General features: G+C 41.1%; 1 protein-coding gene across 1 annotated transcript in view; it reads left to right on the forward strand.

The window, feature by feature from the left end:
* plxnb2b (plexin b2b) overlaps positions 1–20,839 on the forward strand; it is a 127,327-nt gene that overhangs the window by 80,546 nt on the left and 25,942 nt on the right. The window contains 15 exon segments of the mRNA XM_034218709.1: positions 7,434–8,479; positions 8,481–8,558; positions 9,297–9,485; positions 9,837–9,962; positions 11,526–11,626; positions 12,779–12,905; positions 13,441–13,600; positions 14,324–14,435; positions 14,950–15,061; positions 15,423–15,524; positions 15,994–16,089; positions 16,684–16,771; positions 17,365–17,534; positions 18,429–18,577; positions 20,422–20,530. Of these exon segments, the coding sequence (XP_034074600.1) occupies positions 7,434–8,479; positions 8,481–8,558; positions 9,297–9,485; positions 9,837–9,962; positions 11,526–11,626; positions 12,779–12,905; positions 13,441–13,600; positions 14,324–14,435; positions 14,950–15,061; positions 15,423–15,524; positions 15,994–16,089; positions 16,684–16,771; positions 17,365–17,534; positions 18,429–18,577; positions 20,422–20,530 (2,765 nt within the window).

Raw genomic sequence — 20,839 nt, forward strand, 5'->3', positions numbered from 1 at the left:
TATTCTCCTGAAATCTCCCAGACAGATAGTCTGTCCTACAGCCATGTCCGCAAACCTTCGCATCCAATGTCTCCCTCCCTCAGTAGGCAACGGCATTTTATCGATCAGCGCATGTATGTCCCCTAGTGTGAAAGGATGATAAGCCGTCTTCCCGTTTTGCGCGGCCACTAAAGGCGCCTGTAATACTGGATACATAAAAGCATGCTTGGTGGGGTCTTCTGCGGTGTGGTGAGACCTTAATCTGTTACGGGGCATTGAAAGAACCTGATCTACTTCCACTAGTTCACTTATTGTTCCTGTCAGAGATATCTGCTTAACTTTGCACCTCGCCCTCCTGCTGTCTTCCTCTTCCTGAGAGCTGTCTTTACGACCCTGGCCACCTGCTCCATTGTAAAACCCCCCAGTTTCATGGCTTGCTGTTTCCCTATCCCTTTTATGGCCCGCTATCTTTCTATCACTTCTGTGGTTCGCCGTCTCTTCCCCACTTTCATGGCCCGATGCCCCCCCCTCAACACCTGGGTAATTAGACGTATACGTTTGGCGTGATCTGTTCTGAAAAGGATCACATCTCTCCCCCTTCTCTATATCTTCTAGCGAGCCCTCATATCCGCTCTGTTCCTGTCTCCTGTCTTCCTCCATGCGTCTATCTTGAATCTGTTGTTCATAGCACCGCCTTTCTCGTATTTCCCTCTCATCTAGGAGGTCAGTTGTGTATGTTGTGTCTGCCTGTGTAGCGCCTGAGTGGTTATCTGTAAGATTTGTCAGAAGGGAAGTCAATTTTTCTGAGGTGAGCTCCTTATCAAGTGGTCGACTGTCCCTGCTCGGGGAAACCCCCTCCTGGTCTGTGTTAGAACTAGGCCTCCGCGTGGTGTGTGCGCTGTCCATTCTGTCTAACGGGGAGGAAACCTGTTTTTGTTTAACATTTAGTCTTTTCTTTGGAGTAGGGACGCCCCTTAACGGACTCAACGCTACTGTTCCCACCATCCTATAGTTCCCTACGCTTATGGCCGCCTCCTCTCCTTCTGTGTCCGATGTATCTGCCACCATCATTTGCAATTTATTTGCGCTGTCGTCGGGTAGAGTATAAGGGGGAGGGGGCTGTGTAGTCAGACTACCTAAATCCGGGTAAAGGAGAGAGGAGCGGGTGGGAATAGCCGGATTTTGTATGGGCGTAGTTAGAGATTTCTGCTCTGAGTTAGAGACAACATTATTTTGCATTCTTCTAAAATATTCGACTCGTTCTGCTACATAGTCCAGAATGTCTCCATGTGTAGGCACCTCTGTGTCTTTAATACCATGAGGGAACAGAAGAGTCTTAACTTCATCTGTTTTTATGGGGCTTTGGATTGCCATTGCACCCGGGAGATTTTGGTCTGTGACGGGAGGAATATTAATTCCAATCATTACGAGGGCAGCATTGTGACAAACCCTCCTCAATCTATCTAGTGCCTGTTGTTGCTTGTTCCATTTGCTACGGGCAAACCATCTGGGCTTCTGTTCGTTTAGGTGTGCAAGTTGCTTTACAATCTGTCTTTCATATAAATTCAATGCTGTGCCCAAATTACCTACGGTGTCGTCATCCCCCACTTTATTCTCTGTTATCATTGTATCGTGTAGGAATCTGAGATCCGTACAAGCCTTTTCTTTAGCCCCCTGTTTGATTCCACTTAAAATCAATCTCTTAATCTGTTCCCATTGCTCCCGGTAACTCCCTGGAATTTCAGAATAGTCCTTACCATTCTGTCGTTCCATATTCACTTCGCTTTTATTTATCCGACTTAATTAATATGTGTTCACTTGTATTCATATACTGGGCTATTGTCGTTGTTATTATTAACGTGCTTCCCGTCTTCAATACCGGCCAGCAATGTAATGATGAAACTCTAAGTTTGAAGCTAAAATATATACAAATGTCAAGGGTGTGTTACCCCCTTTCAGCCACTAGATGGCAGCAGCAGACCACAAATGAGCTTCACTCTTCTGAGTGCCTCTTTTATCCCCGGAGACAATTGAAAAATCACACAGATTTATTCCCCGTACAGTTTGTCCAGCTTTTATAATGTGATGTTTATTTCAACAGGCTAGTGGACCCGAATGATGCTTCGACACTCTGAAAGAATGTGACCATTCCATGGGGAACTCCCAGGTCGTGAAAAGCCCTTTATCACACGTTTAGCTTTTCAAATTAAGTTTACAGACCAAGGGAAAACGAGAGACGGTCCCGTCACAATATTTTGTGAGGTTCGCGTTCTCTCCCTCGATTGGTATATAACAGAACTCTGGCTTTTAGCTTTCAGCCTTAGTCTGTTATTTACCCCAGTTTTAGACGGAGACCCGATCTTATATATCGAGTTTTCAGGTTTTGTCGTGCAGGAGTCAAACCTCGCACCCACAAACTGCCCCGTCTCTACGCCACTCAGGAATTTTCTACCTGCAGATCCGCGCCAAACTGCTCTATTTTCGTTACGCAGGACTTTTGGTCTACCTGGCGATCAACGTTTGTGTTTTGTATATAACTTTCCTAACATAGTAAAATATGCATTGTATATTCCATTTAAACTTTAAAAAACACTGTGAAACACCTACAGACAATCCTAAAATTTTAGTGTATCCAATTCCAGACAGTCGAATTTCATAACAGGCGTCTGTACCTTTGTGTAGAGTTGTGCAGGGCCCTGCTGATTGTCTGAGAAGTTTGAAAGCGTTTGTTCTCGACCCATTCCGGTCGTCTGGATTCTTCCTCAGCTTCGCTATATCTACACGTCAGGGTCACCACTTGTTAGAGATTAAAAGGGATATCTGATCCGCTTTTCAAATCTCCGCGCGTTCCTATGAAGCTGGTTATAATACAGGAAGAAATCCAGTGCCACCAAGTAAACAATATCTACTTTAATGGTAATATGACAAAATAATACAATCAATACAGTACAAATTCAATACAGTTAATCTTTGGGATCCCGAATTTACCTGCACGTGAGCCAGCCAGAGGAAAGAGGCTGAACACCGCCTGTGTTTCTGTGTTTCTACTCTGTGTCAATGGGAGGAGTTATCAGATCCTCCCATTCGGACATCATTGATTGGCCGCCCCAAATATCACAGACCCCTTAGACCTTAGGCTTCCCCAATCACTGTAGCATGTCTAAACTGAAGGCAACTCAAGACATGCTTTCACCTTCCCCCCTCTTCCTTTGTCCTCAAAAACATATGTCCAAACAGGCCCCACATCCAGCTCACAGTTCCACCCAAATTATTCCCTTTTTAAGCTTATCCATAGTTTGCTAACATGAATAAATACAAATATAACTTTACAAGAGGTGGGCTGGTCTGTGGAGAAATGAGCCTCATTCCACCTGTGTCACCCCACCAGACGTCTGCCGCTCCGCAGCTCTTTGAAGCCTCTTTTAATTCCAGCCTTAAGGATTAAGCCCAAAAAAAGGGATGAGAAGTGATAAAACGACAGGAGACATCCTTGGAGAGAACGGGCTCCTTTGAAATTTGTTAAGAATTTCCCTTGCACTGACCCACAATGCAGCATCTGAGGGACATTTGTGTGACACTCTTTTTTTCCTTCTGATCGAGGGGTGGCTATAGGATTTGCATGCATAGGAAAAGGACTCTTTGAAGTCATAGATGTAAGGGGAACTGGAGTTCTCTGAAACCTAAATGAGCGCACCGAGACATTGTCCTTGCATTGTGCATTACAGCTTGAGACGGTGTCTTTATTGTAAGACAAAGGAATCAAGTACATTTCTGTCAAAGAAGCTAGTCACATGATCCATCTTGTTGGATCCTGCTTGTTCGCTGCACAGGACTAAGGATGTGCTGTTGATAGGGTGAAGCTTCCTGAGGCACATTTGTAATTTGGATATATGGCTATATAAATACATTTAATTAATATTTTTTTATTAAGTCTCTATGTGAGGTCTGCATTATGTCCGAGCTAATTCATAGGATTACAGATTATACGTTTTTTTTGGCGGATGGCACACAATGAAAGTACATTCAGAGAGGAAGTCATGCTTCAATTACTGTCCATATTTACAATCACATCCTAATATTTAGACAGTATGTTCTTCCTTGTTGTGAAAAACAGAAAAAAAACTTGATAGCATAAAGCAAACAGCTGCTGTTTGATTTCAGACATTTTGTAGATGCACAGGTTTAATTGTTATGTGCAGGAGCTGTTTATGAAGTAAGAAAACACTGGCTTTTCCTGCCAGGTGTTTCCACAAACAAAACCAAACCAATTGAAGGTCATCATGTGGCATGTTTAACCGTCAAGAGGCTATCACATAGCAGATTGTAATGATACAACACAGTCTGGATGGTACAATGACTAAGAATTGATTCTAGTAATTCTCATTAAATCTGCATTTAGTTTTTACTTTCAAGAGACAGAACTACGTTTGAAAAATAATAATAAATAAATACATTAGGAGTGTGGTGGAAAGCAATACATAAGATGTAGGTCACTGTTTGACCCCTCAAAGTTTGCACCTGCACATTTGAAATGTCAAATAATGAGCAAATGATGTTACTTATTACAATCGGAGCATTCAAGCATTAACTTTATTGTGGCGGAAATAGTTGTTATATTTCTGTAAAGATCTACATACAAACCATAAAGCATTACATGTTGCTAGCCCTGCCCTAAATACAGCTTATAGTAAGTAAGACTTTGTGAATCTCACTTTTATAAAGCACAAGGTGATTGCTCAGAGATTGCCTCTCAGAGATTTTCATTTAAGTGTGTGATCATTTTTAAGGCAATTTTTTCTGCGTGTCACTGTTAACGTTTTGAAATTTCCCACAGCTCTTAGTCAGTGCAGCTTCATTGTGTGTGTTTATGATGTTCTGAGGCTGCAACATTTTGCAGTTCATGCTTTTTTTTCTCGACACTTTCGTGAAAACATAAAAGCGAGTTATTCTGGCACCTCTTAAAGCTTACACATAATTGTAATTGTCGTTCAACTTAGCCAGCAGAACTGTCTTTGTGATTTAAGTTGTGTGACTCCAGAGGAGCACTTCTTGTTCCAGTCATGTTTCTTTTAATGCGCAGGGAAACTCAAATAGAAAGCTTTTTTTGTCTGTTCCTCTTAGATGATTCTTGACAAGATGCTGTCTACCCCTCCCTCATAATTATATAATGCTCATTTTCAGGTTCATATTTATATTTTGTAACTCTACTGTGATATGTTTCCTTGCTCTATGGGCGTCCGCTGGGTCTTAAAAAGTATTAAAAGTTGATAAATCAATTTAGCGAAAATTAAGGCTATTAAAAAGTATTAAACGGCATTTTCCAAGGTATTACATTTTGTAGCTTGTTTTCAATAAGTATATAAATTGTCCAAAGAGGTTGTATTCTACAGTGTGCCTGAATGTAATCATTGCGTAGGTGTGTAGTGTGATTCTGTGTAGTTTATTTATGGCATCCCGTTGGATTTGACGTCATCTGAACAGGACATCGCCCGTTTACGCCGGTTGTTAAACATCGTTATGGGGAAATGCAAGTCTGCGTCCAAATGGTTGGAAGATAAGGAGGAAGGATAATCAATACTGTATATAGTAAATGTGAGGTAAAGTGTGTTGCCAATGTAACCGGTTAAAACTCAAAGTGGCGGAGGTCTTAAAATGTATGGAAAGGGTCTTAAAAAAGGTCTTAAAAGGGATTACTGTTGACTTCAGGATTCCTGCTTATACCCTGATGTTGAAAGAATACTTTATTTTCTCACTCAATAACCACTTGGAGAATCATATTAATTCATTAATTATCATATTGCACTATTTAATTTTAAGTATTTAAAGCTATAAATTGGAAATGGCTCCATACATGTATGCAGGGAAATTGGTTGCTGGTTTATAAGGACTGACGCAGTAAACGGGAAGGAACAATAAAATCATCAAATTGAGTAGCCAGCACTTAAATGCTAATGGAAGTTGCCAGTGAAATTAACAATTTCCCCTTGGGAGAATGTCTAATCAGTGGTCTCCCCACTTAGTCCAGTGAGGTAAGACAGGTTTACATAATAAAACACAGCTTTGACAAGCTCCCCCCTGGAAGTTTCATCAGGGGTTTTCAGTTTGACAAATGTGCCTGTGGATTTGACTGGCAAGGTGTAATATGAAAAAGGTTACTAGTAAAGCTAAAACCAACATGCAAACAAAGACACACATTTGCTGTGTGGGAAATAGCTGGTAGGAAGCCACCTGCAGCTCCATATTTACCACAGCCTGGGCACACAGCAGTGAGTGATGACTGCACAGGCTCCTGCTGTTAGCGGTACACGATGCTGTCTGTATTTTCCTGGGATATTGTGTGATCATGTTTCCTGAGACAAAACGGTGTACTTCCTGAGAACATACTGTAGTGCTTGGAGGTGTTGTTGAAGGGGGAAAAAAGAATAATGCAAATGAAGTTGGAACAGATCCAATATTTTTAAATAGGGTTTTATTGTGTTATGGTTTGAGATCTAGCTCTTGGCTTAAATCCTCCTTTACCCCCACGTGGAGCCGGTTTATTTTTCACCAGTGATCATTTATGATATTAAGTCAATTAAATACAGAATAATACATCCTTTTATAGAACTGGAGCAGGAAGATGCACACAAACAGCTGCACTACACAATGGTAGCTTGAGGCATTGCTTGCTTCATGTTTGTGACTCAGGATAACAAAATGAATTGCATTTTTTTCTGCCATGTATCGGTCCGAGTTATCTGCAACCGAGATGAGATTTGTATTTTTGGTGCTTAAAGTATTCCAAAAACATTTGAACATTATATATCGAACGAATTCAAGACTATCATAAACCATGCCAGTTGTTCTGGGTCATCCACCCACCTCGCTCTGAGAAACTACATTTCCTTCCAAAAATATGATCCAAAATTAAACACTTCACAGGGAAAGCCTTGGGTGGCTTCCAACATTTGACAGACAGGTATCTAAAATCCTTGCCAAATAAAATCAATTATCTGCATGGCTAGGTATGCTAAAGGATCATTGAGAAAACAATCCGTTGTACAATTCAGCAAACCATCCTTTCTTTTGGATAATAAACACTTTCCTTTTCTTACTGATAGTTATATGAGAATGAAACCAGCTCTCTATGTATGGTAATATGTAGCCAGAGCTAGGAGATGGTTAGCTTTGTCAAAAAGTCCTTAAAATTAATATGTTCTGACTCGAGTTTGTCATGTGCAAAAGCTGTAAGTCTCCAACTGAAACCCTTTTGATTGGGCCATCTGGTTTATCCACACGACCATTAGTGTTATACCATTAGATCATCACATGCATGAGTGTATGTTAAGTGTTGCATGTTAACCACACATCTACTACTTTACTCTGCATTTGTGTTTGCTGATGGTTAATGTACATTTATGTGTGCTTTTAACTGCATTAATAATGAAAGACCTCTCTCATTTTGTTCTCTCCAGAGATGGCCAGCTGGGTCTCCCTCCTCCTCTTCCTCTTCTGCCAGTCAGCCTCACGAGCCCAGGAGGAGAGCAGCAACATCCTGGAGTTCACCTCAGAGACCTCCATCAACAATGTGGTGCAAGACCCCCAGACCGGACGCATCTACCTGGGGGCGGTCAACACCATCTACCAGCTGGGGCCCTCTCTCCACAGGGAGGCTCGTGCAGAGACGGGCCCCAAAGAGGACGCGAAGACCTGCACGCCTCCTGCCTCGGCCTGCCAGGACACCAAGCCCATGCCCAACCTCAACAAGCTCCTCCTGGTCCACCCGTCCAACGGGACACTGATAGTGTGCGGCAGCCGCTACCGAGGCATCTGCTCCCTCCTCAACCTCACCAACGTGGAGCAGCAGCTGTACTACAGTGACAGCAAAGGAGAGAGGACTTACGTTGCTAGCATAGAGGACACGGTGAACGTGGTGGGCGTCATGTCCACCTACTCCAAAGAGGGGCTCTCCTTCAGTGTGTTCCTTGTTGGGAAGGGCTACGGAAGCCTGGACAGTACAAAACTCATCAGCACACGAATCCTGCAGGATTTCCGTGAATGGGTCGTGTTTGAGAGCATCATCGAGGCTTCTACGGTACAGACGACGCCATTTGTTCCCAAGTACCTGCACGACTTCCGCCTTGCCTTCAAAGATGATGGTTTTATTTATTTCCTCTTTTCGAGGACACTTGACGGTACGGATAATAAGAACCTGACCTTTGTGTCGCGTCTTTGCGAAGACGACCACCACTACTACTCCCACACGGAGCTTCAGTTAAACTGTGGCAAAAATAACCGATACAACAAAGTCCAAGCTGCGTACGTGGCATCTCCAGGAAAACAGCTGGCGCGGGTCATGACTGAATCAAATATGTACGGGAAGGTCGTCTCCTGGAGCAAAGTTCTGTTCGTGGTGGCGAGTCCAGATGACGACGACAACACCTCTGCTCTCTGCATGTACCCTCTCCACCGCATCAATGAGCGCCTGGTGGACATCATCAGCGCCTGCTACAGCGACTCAGGGGAAAATCTCTGGGTTTCCTGCTGTGGACATCCCCTACTCATCGAAAACTGATGAATTCTGCACATCAAGAATGCCGGTGAGTGTTTGTTTTTTGCGTCAGTCAATTAAGATTTAAAAAAAGTAGTTTAAAAAGATAATAATGCATAGATATGCCACTGTTTACTTTAATGTCTCAGTGTTTACCGCAGCCTTTTATTCATTGTTGTTTCCTGTCTCACACATATTTCATGTCTCTTTTCCAAATTCCCTTAACTCATCCAAAATAATACCAAAAAGGCGGCAGTGGGAAAATAACTGTCATCTTTCAAAGTTGACACATAAATGTTTTTCACAAATCTATTATAGGTAATGATGTAAACACAAAGTAAAGGTAGATTCTATAAACTTGACTTTGTGAAATCTAATATAATCCATGAGGCTGCTGTGATGTGAACAGTACTATTAATAATACATAAATTAAGCAGGCCACTGTTCATTTGTGTATATCCCATTAACGAAGGTTCTTGTAGAGCAACACAGAACATATATTTGCATAAATGAGTCATTTGTTGATAAATGAGTATTAACATGAGCTCTAACTCGCTTATCCCAAACTTGCAAATTACAAAAATGACTGACTTCTGTTCTGCGTTTATTCTTATATTGATTAAAATAAGAGAACTGGCCCATTGGTGATGCTTTTTTTTCCTCCCCTTTGATGAATAGCTTTTTCAATACCTAGACTTTTAAGGCCTTGGATTCGCTCTCATATTTCTTGGATTAAAGGATTCACAATGTGTCATCATCCTCTTGTTACCTTCCTATTTCTTTACAGAAAGATACGTTGGAAAAATTCAAATGTGGTGCAGATTTCCTGCCGTCCCCTCTGGCCAGCAAGCCGAGATCCGCCTTAAAGCCAGAACCGGTGTGGACCAAGTCTGGCCTTCTGACCGCTGTGGCCGTCGCTGTGGAGAATGATCACACCATCGCTTTCCTGGGGAACACCCAGGGGGAGGTCTTTAAGGTAGAGTTATCTCCTGATCTGCTGCTCTTCTCTGCTCCACTTCTTTTTCAGTCTTACCTGAGGGGAACAGGGGAAGGGAGAATATATTTTGTCACAGAAAAATGTGAATCCTGCCCCTACGCTCACTGGCCAAGTTGACCATTTTTAAACACATTCGAGCACATGTAGAGTAAATAAACGTCACACATTGTCTCTGTCTGTACACACAAACTGAAATATTGACAAAAAAGTTGACTTTGACTTTGATTCCTACTGCCTACAATAAACATTGAATTCATACTTCATATAAACAGAGGAAATAATTTGGACTGTAGGAAAGTCTGCTGATGTTAACTTTTCTTTGTTTTCCAGGTTCACCTGACTGAGGAGACATACATGTACAGTAAGACTCCTAGCAACACCATTGGAGAGAAGGTCAACAAGAACCTTTTCTTTGACCAAAGTCAAAGCCACCTCTACATTACCACAGAGAAAAAAGTGAGTATGTCGAGGCTCTTTGGTAACACGTACCAAATATATAACTCGTGTCTACACAGGAGGCGTACACTGCTTTCAGGTCACTTGCAATTTGTCAGCATTCAGAGTCCAAGACACAATCACTGTAGTCATGTAAGATGGAAAAAAATAGACTTCAACCCTAAAGAAAAATCTTTAGGTCACAGTTTCATGTGTAAAAAGTTAAAAGTGACTCATTTGATGAAATGGAAGCGTATATTTCCCATCACATGGCTTTAACACACAGAAGGGAGTATTATTCCCATACGGTCTGACTAGATTTTACAGATAGGAAGAGATAGATTTCCTTTAGGCAAGGCAAGTTTATTTATATAGCACTTTTCAACACAAGGCAATTCAAAGTGCTTTACAAAAAACGAAAGACATTAAGAAAATGGCATTTAAAATCAGTCATTAAAAAGAAAAGATAATAAAAGAAACATTAAAAGAAAAAAATACATGGATAAAAGTTACAGTGCTGTCTAAGATGTGAATAGTTCAATTAAAAGCAGTGGCAAAAAGAAAAGTCTTCAGCCTGGATTTAAAAGTAGTCAGAGTTGCAGCGGACCTGCAGGTTTCTGGGAGTTTGTTCCAGATGTTTGGAGCATAATAACTGAACGCTGCTTCTCCATGTTTAGTTCTGACTCTGGGGACAGAAAGCTGACCAGTCCCTGAAGACCTGAGAGATCTGGATGTTTTAGTAATCTAAAGTCAAGATCAAGTTCATATAGGCTAGATGACTCGAGATCAGAGTTTAAGTGACTTGCTCAGTATGTCACAAGCAGAGTGTCAATGACTGCTGTAAATCCATAAAGTGACTAATGGGTTTTTGACAAATGGTAACAGGAATAATCAGTGGAGCCCAAAAAAAGTTATAGTTATAAAACTAAATGTAAGAATAATTAATTAGAATATAAACCTTGCATTAAAAACTACATAGGTATTATTAGCAGATGAGCACTTGTAAATCAAGAATTACAAATGCAACACATATGCAGCAGACTTATGTTGTAGGTGGTTGAGCCTAAAAACTACGTACTGTTATGAATTGTTGGATACTTTAATCCGTAACACATTTTATCATGTTTTGAAAGATAATTGAAGCACCTGTAACATGACAATGAGACTAAATTGCAAATGATTTCCCTTTCCATTCAGTCTATTGTTATTCTGATTCGTAGTTGGGGAAAGAGAATAGATTATATTAAAGAAAAGTTGATATCCTCTGTACCCCTCTGTGCATCTGGCAAAACCGGCAATTTCTAAGCACTCAAGCACATGTAAAGTAAATGAACATTTTGTATTCATCCACCACTGGGTAGAATAAACATTAAGCATGTAGACAGAGGGGATTGTTTTAGTAATTTAGTACGGGGCGCAGGCATGAGAGACTGTGTGCTTTGACAGGACGTGTTTCGCTCCCACTCTGCACACCTGCAACAAACCAAGCATAATGTCTAGCCCAACTTCAAATCCCTCGTATTTTTGTGCAGTGTCTCCCCTTAGGTGAACTGTTTGATCATATTTCATGTTGTTATGCTCCAGATCACCAAGGTGCCGGTGCAGACGTGCCTCCAAAAGACAGACTGCCAATCATGTGTGGAACTGAGGGACCCTTACTGTGGCTGGTGTGTCCTGGAGGGCAGGTGAGTTCCACACACACATGCACACATTCATACTTTTAAATGCATGCACACAGCGACAGACTACCACAAACGCCCACACACGCAATTCCATCCGTAAAACACAGCGGGGTATTTGTTCTGTGTTTTATTGCAGACACTTTTAGTACCCCTTGGTGTTTATATTCCATCTCCTGTTGTCCGTGCAGCCGTAAGGAATTAAAGCTGTTTGTCAGGCTCATGCAGCGAAGGCAGTCTGTGCTATTTACTCTCATCAGACTATATTTATCAGGTCTGCAGGGTAAAAGTGGCAGTATGGATCATGTATTTTACAAGGAAGTGATGCGAAGGAGAAAAGTAATAGCAGAAAAACAGTTTTTGTCTCTCTGGAAGTTGTTGATACACGTATTCAGAAACAATAAACACACTATATTACGTTTTGAAGTTGCACATATTGACAGATTAATCCATTAGTCATATGGAAATGCACAAACAAAACATTTGATGATTCCAGCTGAATGGGATATATCGGCTGCTAACTTTTATGTAGTTATCTGAACATCTTTGGGTGGAAAAATACTTTTCATGAGAAGAACTGAAGCTTTGAAAATAATCCTTAGCTTTTCTCTCTTCAATTCTTGCAAAAAATCAATATCATTTTCCTCTGAAAACTGAGGCTAAATTATATTGTGTGCTCCTGTCTATTGGCCCATTATGAAGACATGTGTGTCTCTGATACAGTGTTTTCACCTTCTACTGCCAATTTGAATAGTGCAATTAATGATGACAAAAGAGCGCTGAAATCTGAAGATGTTATTAAGTCACACTGCATATTGTCAAATGTTGAGATTTTTCAGGTCGGTTTAAAATAAACCTTATTGGTTAATTATTTCGTCTATAGAATGTAAAAAAAGTTGACAAATATGCCACATTGTTACACAAAACATTATACCATACATTTCACACAGCAAGACCAAGTCCCACAGAGGCCATTTAGTGTTTTTCCTATCTATATAAAACTTGATCGTGATAATCTGCACAGACCCTGGTATGAAGTTCTTATTAACAGAGGGGAAATACTTTAGACTCTGTAGGCCTTGTTCTTTTGAGGCCTTGTAAAATGTTGAGTGGTTATGGAGCAGAGGCTGATGGGAGTTGTCCGTCCTCCATGTGAAGGTGTACCAGGAGGTCTGAGTGCCGCCGGGCGGAGGAGAAGAATGGCTGGCTCTGGAGCCCCAGGCAGCAATGTGTGAAGATCGTCTCCTTCTATCCCCCCAATCTCTCCTGTAGAAAGACTCAGAAGGTACGGTGCTGCTTCTATTCCCACTCTCTCTGTCTTTGTTCTCTGGCTCTCACGCTCCGAAAACAATCCCTCTTGCACGCACGTCACAAAAACATGCACAGCCTGAGTAATGAACAGTTTCCATCGTGAATCAGAGACCTTGGGCTCTAGGTCTTCCTGCGTCTGTATCGACCGATCCAGAAAACTCCAAACTTGCTTATTATAACCGACCTGGCTGATTGTGCTCGCAGCCTGAAGATGGAGAGCCTCTCTTGTGCAACTTCTCTCTCAAGTTGGGTTTTTTATTCCAATTGTGAATACCTCTCTGTCACTCCCTCTCTGAATCACTTGTTATATATCCTCCAAGGCAATCAATCAATCTCCTGTCTTTAAAAGGAACAATGCTTTGTATTGTTATTTCGCAGAGATGTTTGAATATACAAAGTGGAGAGACATACATTTCCTTTAAGGTGATAATACTCAGGTATGAATCCTTTTGGAGAAAAACTCATTTTCAGCCATTTCCAAATCCCTTAACATCTTAATTTGTATGCAGGTGAAGATCAGCATCCCATCTCTTCCTGCAATTGGGCTTTCTGACCGTCTGCGCTGCTCCTTCACGTCCTATGACAGTGAAGGCACCATGATTGACTCTGGTCAGGTCTCCTGTGATCTACCCAGCCCTGCACTTATTCCACATACACCTGAGGACCAAGGTATGGCCTTCATATTGAACCTGATCGCTTTTTAATACATATTTTTTCATTGCAAATGTCTGTTTTTCTCACTTATAAGCAAGGTTGAATATCACCAATGTTGGGAAACTGCCCCAGGGTCCCAGACACCGAGGGGACAACAAAATGTTTCATGGCCGTTTTTGTTTTGTAATAAAAATTGTTTTGATTTGTTAGGGAATTTGCACCACTAATGAGACAAGATCAACCTAATCGGGTCCAGCATTATTCACTGATCTGGTGGCCAATTTTTTCGAGGTGCCTTAATTTCCAAAATCCAGTTTTAACAGTTTTATTATTTGTGTTCATGCTGTTTGTTACACATCCAGGAAACGTTGATCTTCCAGGTTGTAACTTAAACTATTTATCTTTAGCACTTCATCATTGTGAGCATGTTAGCAGACATTAGGATTCGCTTCAAAGCACTGTGTGCATAAGTAGAGCTCTACTCAGCCACTACCATTGCTGTAGTCTCGTTGCATTAATACATAATCAGTATAAAAGCATTTGAGGTAATGCTCTGTCACAAATTATTTAAAAGTCATGTCTTGTAAGTCAGAATGTCTCGTCCTTGGGATTGTTTTGTCTTATCATGAAAAGAGGAATATTCAGAATAATTCCCAATGACACCGTCCCATTTCATAAATGTTTAAAATTACGTTCTAAAAACAGCACATGTTAACCTTTCCCTTGCCGTGTCATCAGATTTTGTGGCTGTCCCGGTCAGGATTTTCGTCAATGAGACAGTGGAGTTGGCTACACGAGATTTCAAGTTCTACAACTGTGCCGCCAGAGTGAGGAAATCCGAAAACACACCGTAAGTCAGACTCGTAATCTATCAGTTCTGCTCTGTCACTCACTGAAAATACACAGTGACACTAAACGCAGCATCCGCCGACAACCTTGATGTAAATGTATCACCGTGCATAAACAGATGAGAGATCAAGGCTCTGTTGGTAAATTGTGATGCATGGTAATTTGGAATGCACCTCTTGCATTTTCTCCCCTCCTTTTTATTACCAAGCCGAGGAAATTGCCTCAGTTTCCTTTTCATTAATCAAAAAATGAAAGTCGATCTCGCCATTTCTTTCCCCCCTTCCTTATTTTTTTTTCTTAATTTCTTTCATGCCAAGCGATGTGTGATGAACGAGCTTTGCCTGTGTGAAGTTGCAGAGATCCATTTTGTTGTCAGCAACATGGATTTTTGTGCCGGACGCTCTTTGATGAGTTTGCATGTTTTAAGATTTTGTTTGGCTGCTTATTATATTTTTGCAAAAAGCATGTTCGTATCTTTGGTGTTTATGTGCATATATTTCCGCGTGTGTTTTCAGGTGCATGTCATGTGTGGCGAGTTCCTGGGGCTGTCAGTGGAACACTAAGGACCACACCTGCAGCGATATGGACGACACCGCGGTCACTACCAACATCATAAAGCACCGTCAAGTGAGTCTTCTTAAGTGTTATCACATCATTGGCATGTCAAGGAGTTTTCTCTCTGAAATCATGCATTTGATAAATGCTGGAAAAAGTCAAGCAGAAGTTGTTTTTCCTATCTAATCACCACATATGACAGAATGCTTGAACGATCCAAACTTCCCCCGAAAGTGAACAAAAACCTAATATCAGCTGGCACCATCTTGCGTGACAAATACTTTAGGGGTGAAGGATATCAATTTCTAAATCAGCAGATGTTTCAGTGATACACTTATCTGTCCCCGCAGAGGCTGGCTGTTAAGTGTTTGGCATATTAAAAATGTAAATGATGGAAAGTGAGGGTAACTGATTTGTTTTGATGCCTTCGCAGAGAGCAAAGTGTCCTCAGTTTGAGAACCCAGACCCTGTGCTGATCCCAGTGGGCTACAGGACTCGAATCAGCTTTGAGGGGATCAATTTGGACCTCTACCAGGTAAAGTGGCACTGACACAGAATTTAAAGCATTTCTAGGAAACTAAGTGGCTCTTTTAAACACTTATTGAGTATGGCGTTTGGCCAACAGTGAACTGGATTGGTCACAATTTAACCAATGTATAAGGTGACAGGTTTTTGGTTAAAGGCCCATTATCAGCACACCTTACGGACCGTGTAATTCAGGATTCAGGACTATCACAAATACTGATCAATGAAAAGAAAGGAGGTACGGTGTGTTCACAAAACCTATTGAATTCACAGGTAGATGCATACACCTATGTGTCACTGAATGTCAGTATTCTTTATGCAGCTATATACATGCAGCTGGTTTGCATTTATTAACACATTATAAATAGCAGTTGCAAGAATAAATAAAGGAGGCTGTCATTCTGCAGACAGAATATTTCTATATTTCTACATAAATCAATTCACTATGTTTCTAAATGTGTAATTGTGTGGTTCTCCAGGGTCATGTTTTCACGATTGGCACTGAGCTGATGAAAAATGTGGAAGAGGAGGTCAATTTTGAGGAAGGACCGTTCTACACCTTCAGCGGCTTCGATGTGAGTACAGCTGTTCTCTGGTTACTTGACATTGACTTGTAGACCCTCGACCGTGTCCCTGTATCCACAATGAACTGATGATTTTGTGCCTTTCCCCGAAATTGTCTGACCAATTTGCTTCCCACTTATCACAGCTCTTTGAACTATAGCTGATTTGTAGATTAATATATTGCAATACAGAGCAACCCTGATTATGTGAGTGCTACTTGATTGCATGTTTTTCAGTTGCCAAAATATTTCCAAACTCTCCACGATCTGACTTTATGTGGAAGGGTTATCAAATCAGCCTACAGCAATCCACTTTGAATGTTCTCTAGCTCCCTCTAATGGACAGGCTCTCCGCTGTTATTTCAGCTCCTTCTCCACTCTCCATGCTGTGATGAGGAAGCTCAAACAGCACCTAGCCCTCAGCTATGTTCTTTTACAACATTGATTTATTCCGCTGAAAATACGCCAGACTGGGTTTAATTTGTTTCCCTTCCATTCTTCTCTTTGACATGAGGAAGCGGCAGCCCACACTGTTTGCTGAGAGGAGCTTAAGTGCCATTAATCACTGGATCGTTATTAATAATTCATTTTCTGCTAATTTCTTAGTTTTCTTACGACAAGTCACCAGAGACCAACGTTCTCTTCTACATGAAGGACAAGGAGTCGGGAAAGAGGATGGACAGCACGCTGAACGGTACAATCGCTCACATTTGAATTCGTAGACCTTATTTTCTATGCCCGGTGTGTGCACAGTCCCAGTGTGGGGCCTCCATTAGACCTGGGGAGGATGCCCTTAATCTTTAATTGAATATTTATCAGAAAATGACGCAGTAATGACAAGTATCACCAACAGGTTTTTACAGAATATTAAGGATCAAGAGTCATTGTGAGGTTTTACATTTTCGTTATCATGTAAATTAAGTCATTAGAAGACACACTATTCATTAATGAATAATAATAATAATAATGTTTTTTTAATTTATACAGCACCTTTCAACCAGTTACAAATTGATTTTACATTAATACAGAACACATTTAACTGAACTGTTAAATCAGCAGCTAAACACATTATAAAACACAGAGGAACAGAAAGTAATAAAACATAAATAATAGCAATCCCTCACCCCCTCAGGTTATTCCAAAGTCCAGTCGCCATGACTGCAAAAGCTCTTTCCCCTGTTGGGTTTGGATCTGGACCTTAGAATGAACAGGAAACATTTTGGGACTTTTTAAGTATAACAAAACAAGTAAACTAAAGCATTTGATATTTGTGTTTCCCCTTTACAGTCACCCTGTACAACTGCTCCATGGGGCGAGAGGACTGTAGTCTGTGTAAGAACACAGACCCAAAGTACCAGTGTGTGTGGTGCGCCAAGCAGAGGGCGTGTGTGTACAAGAAGCTGTGCAACCCCGAAGACCCTCTCAGCACCGAGTGCCCCGCCCCCCAGATAACTGACGTGAGTTCTTACAATGCCCTCATATCTTTATGTTAATATTTGAACTGGTAGCATTACATGCCTGAAAGGCTTGTGGCTTAACAGGTGTGAAAGCAGCGACTTTCTGTGATTGGATTATTGATCGCAGCACTTTATTGGCCTCTCCACGTCCTCCTAGTGCACGGATGGGTTGAAAGTCTTCTTCTCCTGAGGTCGTGTTGAGCTGATTTGCAGCACATTTAGATTGGATCAATTCCTTCTCTGCTCACCTAATGTTTGTGCCTCATTGTCATTGACAAAAATCCATCAGTAATTGTGCTGATGTCAATGAGGTTATGAGCGATACATACAACAGCCTGACACATCCGCCAGATCAATCACAGTCGGTGTGGCAAGATGTTGCATGCATTTTTATGATTATGATCAATTATGTTGTTAGTGACTGAAATATCTAAACAACTGTTAGATTCCTATACAATTTTTTCTCTGGGGAGCTGCTAGCATGGCTGTAGACACTTTTATATTGTACATTTGATAACCTCACATTTAGTTTTTATTTTAAGTGAATAGTTAACATGATTTAGATTTCAATATTGTACAATGTTTATCATCTAGCTGTAAATGATCTTTCTTATACTTCTACATGAAATCCCATATATCGGGTCATTTTTTTCTTCTTATTGAGGGCTGTAATACACACGTACATGCAAACGTGACTCTTACTCTTATGGATTTATTTTTAAACCATGGCGGTGAATATTAAACACGTAAACTATTCAGCTGACTGAAACAGATTATGTACATCTCTTGTACATTTCTTATTGCACAACTAATCTGTTTAAATCCATTTCAATTCCCTTCTTCCTACAAACACGCACACCCACCCCCCGCCACCATTGCTTCTCCCCCATCCAGATCATCCCTCGTTTCGGCCCCATGCTGGGAGGAATCTCCATCACCATCCGCGGCACCAACCTCGGCATTCACAAGGAAGACATTAAAAACATCAGTGTGGTCGGGCAGCCCTGCATCCACCAGAAGGAGAAGTACTCTGTCTCCACCAGGTACAACTCACACACTCTGATTCATTTATGCAAATATATGAGCAGCACACACACTGTCTCTATTGATCACTGTTTGTCAAACTGTGTCTGGGCAGGGTTTAAAAAAAAGTATTTTGGTTGACTTCTGAATACCTTATCATCCTAGGCGAGCTTTGCTTTTCCCCAAAGTAACCATGGTGCATGTTTTAATTAGCTCATTATGCTACATTATTAATCTGAGTACCAGGGGTGAACAAGGTTTTCTGATCCCTTTTTGTGAGCAAAACCACTCTAATAGTTCATTACAAGTAACATTTCTACATCCAGAATCCCATTTCGTACAGATGTATTATCTGCAAAACATACAAAAAGTATAATACTAGTTGTGCAGGAAAACGGCCCCTGTCACTAATATATTACTATATACACCATTATAAGATTGCATCAGTGTGTAAATATTATTTTACTGCTGTAGTCGGTCAGGGTGGAGCCGATTTAAACTATATACACAGTTTGGGGTTTTGAAATGATTAATGTGGTCGGAAAGAATAAAGAAACTAAGCTCTGCTACACACTTATGTTTGCTTTTAATGTAAAACTAACTGAGAGGTTTAAATGAAAAATGTGTCCTGAGTGGAACTTTCTAAAAACACGCAGACACTTGAAACATAAGAAACTAGTACTAAAAAGTTCAGAGTACTTCATATTGTACAAACTACTGTACTCAAGTTAATGTTCTACCACTGCTGGGTCTCTGCTGAAATGTGATCTTTAGAACTGCCTGCGGCCACCAATGGGCACTGCAGCCTGGATCATTTGAGTTATAAATTCACCAAACACTGATTCATGCTATCACACATTTGCCACAGCTTTTCGGTGGCCTCTCCATGCTGCCGACAGTCCCTTCCCACCAAGAAAAAACCACTGGAATAAACCTAACTCCTGCAAATACACTTCAGTCACAGCGGTGTTCACTTCATTCAAGTAGTCCGTGAAAAGTAAAAAAATCCACATTGTAGCCCCACAGCCACTAAGCAGAGCTGTTGACACCTGGCAGGATCCACTTTTATGACAAATTCTTGCCCCACCATCTGCATGATGAGGCATAAAGCAGGATTTATGGGACCAGATGGAATGTTTTTCTCCCTTAAATCATCCACTTCTGGAGCTCACAGCCCTGCTGAGTCTTCATCGAGTTGTTAGCTGTCCTCTACGGTCTGCAGCATGTTGTTTCTCACTTGCGCTGAGATTTGACAGCTTTTCAACTGTGATATTTCATTTCTATCCTGTCTTCTCCTGGCTCCCATGTTAGCCCAAATAAGGATTGCCATTTTATACTGACCTCTTTCATCAGCAACACATTCTCCTCAAGGACATGTTGTGTTTTGTATATGCCATGTTTCCATGTAAACTCCACACAATGCACTATGCTAAAATTCCCAAAGGGCTCAATTTCTAAGACGCTTGTAGCAGCCAAGCTGGCATTTCAAATCATACTGGGTTTTATATGTGCTAAATAGTCAGATGAAGTAGCTTTTCTTTAATTACCTTGGCTTTTTTGACAATGAACTAAAACAAGACGCAGTATTCAATGTCTGCCAATATCTGTAATATTCATATCTAGCTCATTTGAATGAAAACATTTTGATGCAGAGGCAATTTTTTCAATGGAGCAGCTCCAAGATGAAGATAAAACTGAAGTCTGAACAATATGTATAATCTCCCCTTGAGTCTCCAGGACATTTTCTTTCCTATTTTAAATATTTTATAGAAAAAAAGATAGAAAACCGGATATTTAAATGATTGTTATTTTCAGCTCCATTCTTGTATATTTTTCTCATTCTTCTCTTCATTGTCATGTGCAGCGTGGTGTGTGAGATCGGCCCTGTTGATCCCACGAAAACCTGGGGCCAGGTCGAGGTGGAAGTGAAGGGGGGAAAGACAGGAACCTCCTCCATGTACTTCACCTACAGGGTAAACACTTTCCCTTACACACACACACACACACACACACACACACACACACACACACACACACACACACACACACACACACACACACACACACACACACACACACACACACACACACACACACACACACACACACACACTCTCTATCCTTCTCCTTCTCCTCAGCTTCTGCTTAGTATGGAGGCATATAACTTCAGACTCAGAAAATAAACTCATCCAAAAGCTTTCATCTGATTTGGTTATTCGTTAGTCTCTGGTATTTTTCCATTTCCTCACTGCAAAGAGACCCCTAACTGAACAAATCAAGGT

The sequence above is a fragment of the Gymnodraco acuticeps genome, unplaced genomic scaffold, assembly GCF_902827175.1.
Source record: "Gymnodraco acuticeps unplaced genomic scaffold, fGymAcu1.1, whole genome shotgun sequence".
Classification (NCBI taxonomy): Eukaryota; Metazoa; Chordata; class Actinopteri; order Perciformes; family Bathydraconidae; genus Gymnodraco; species Gymnodraco acuticeps.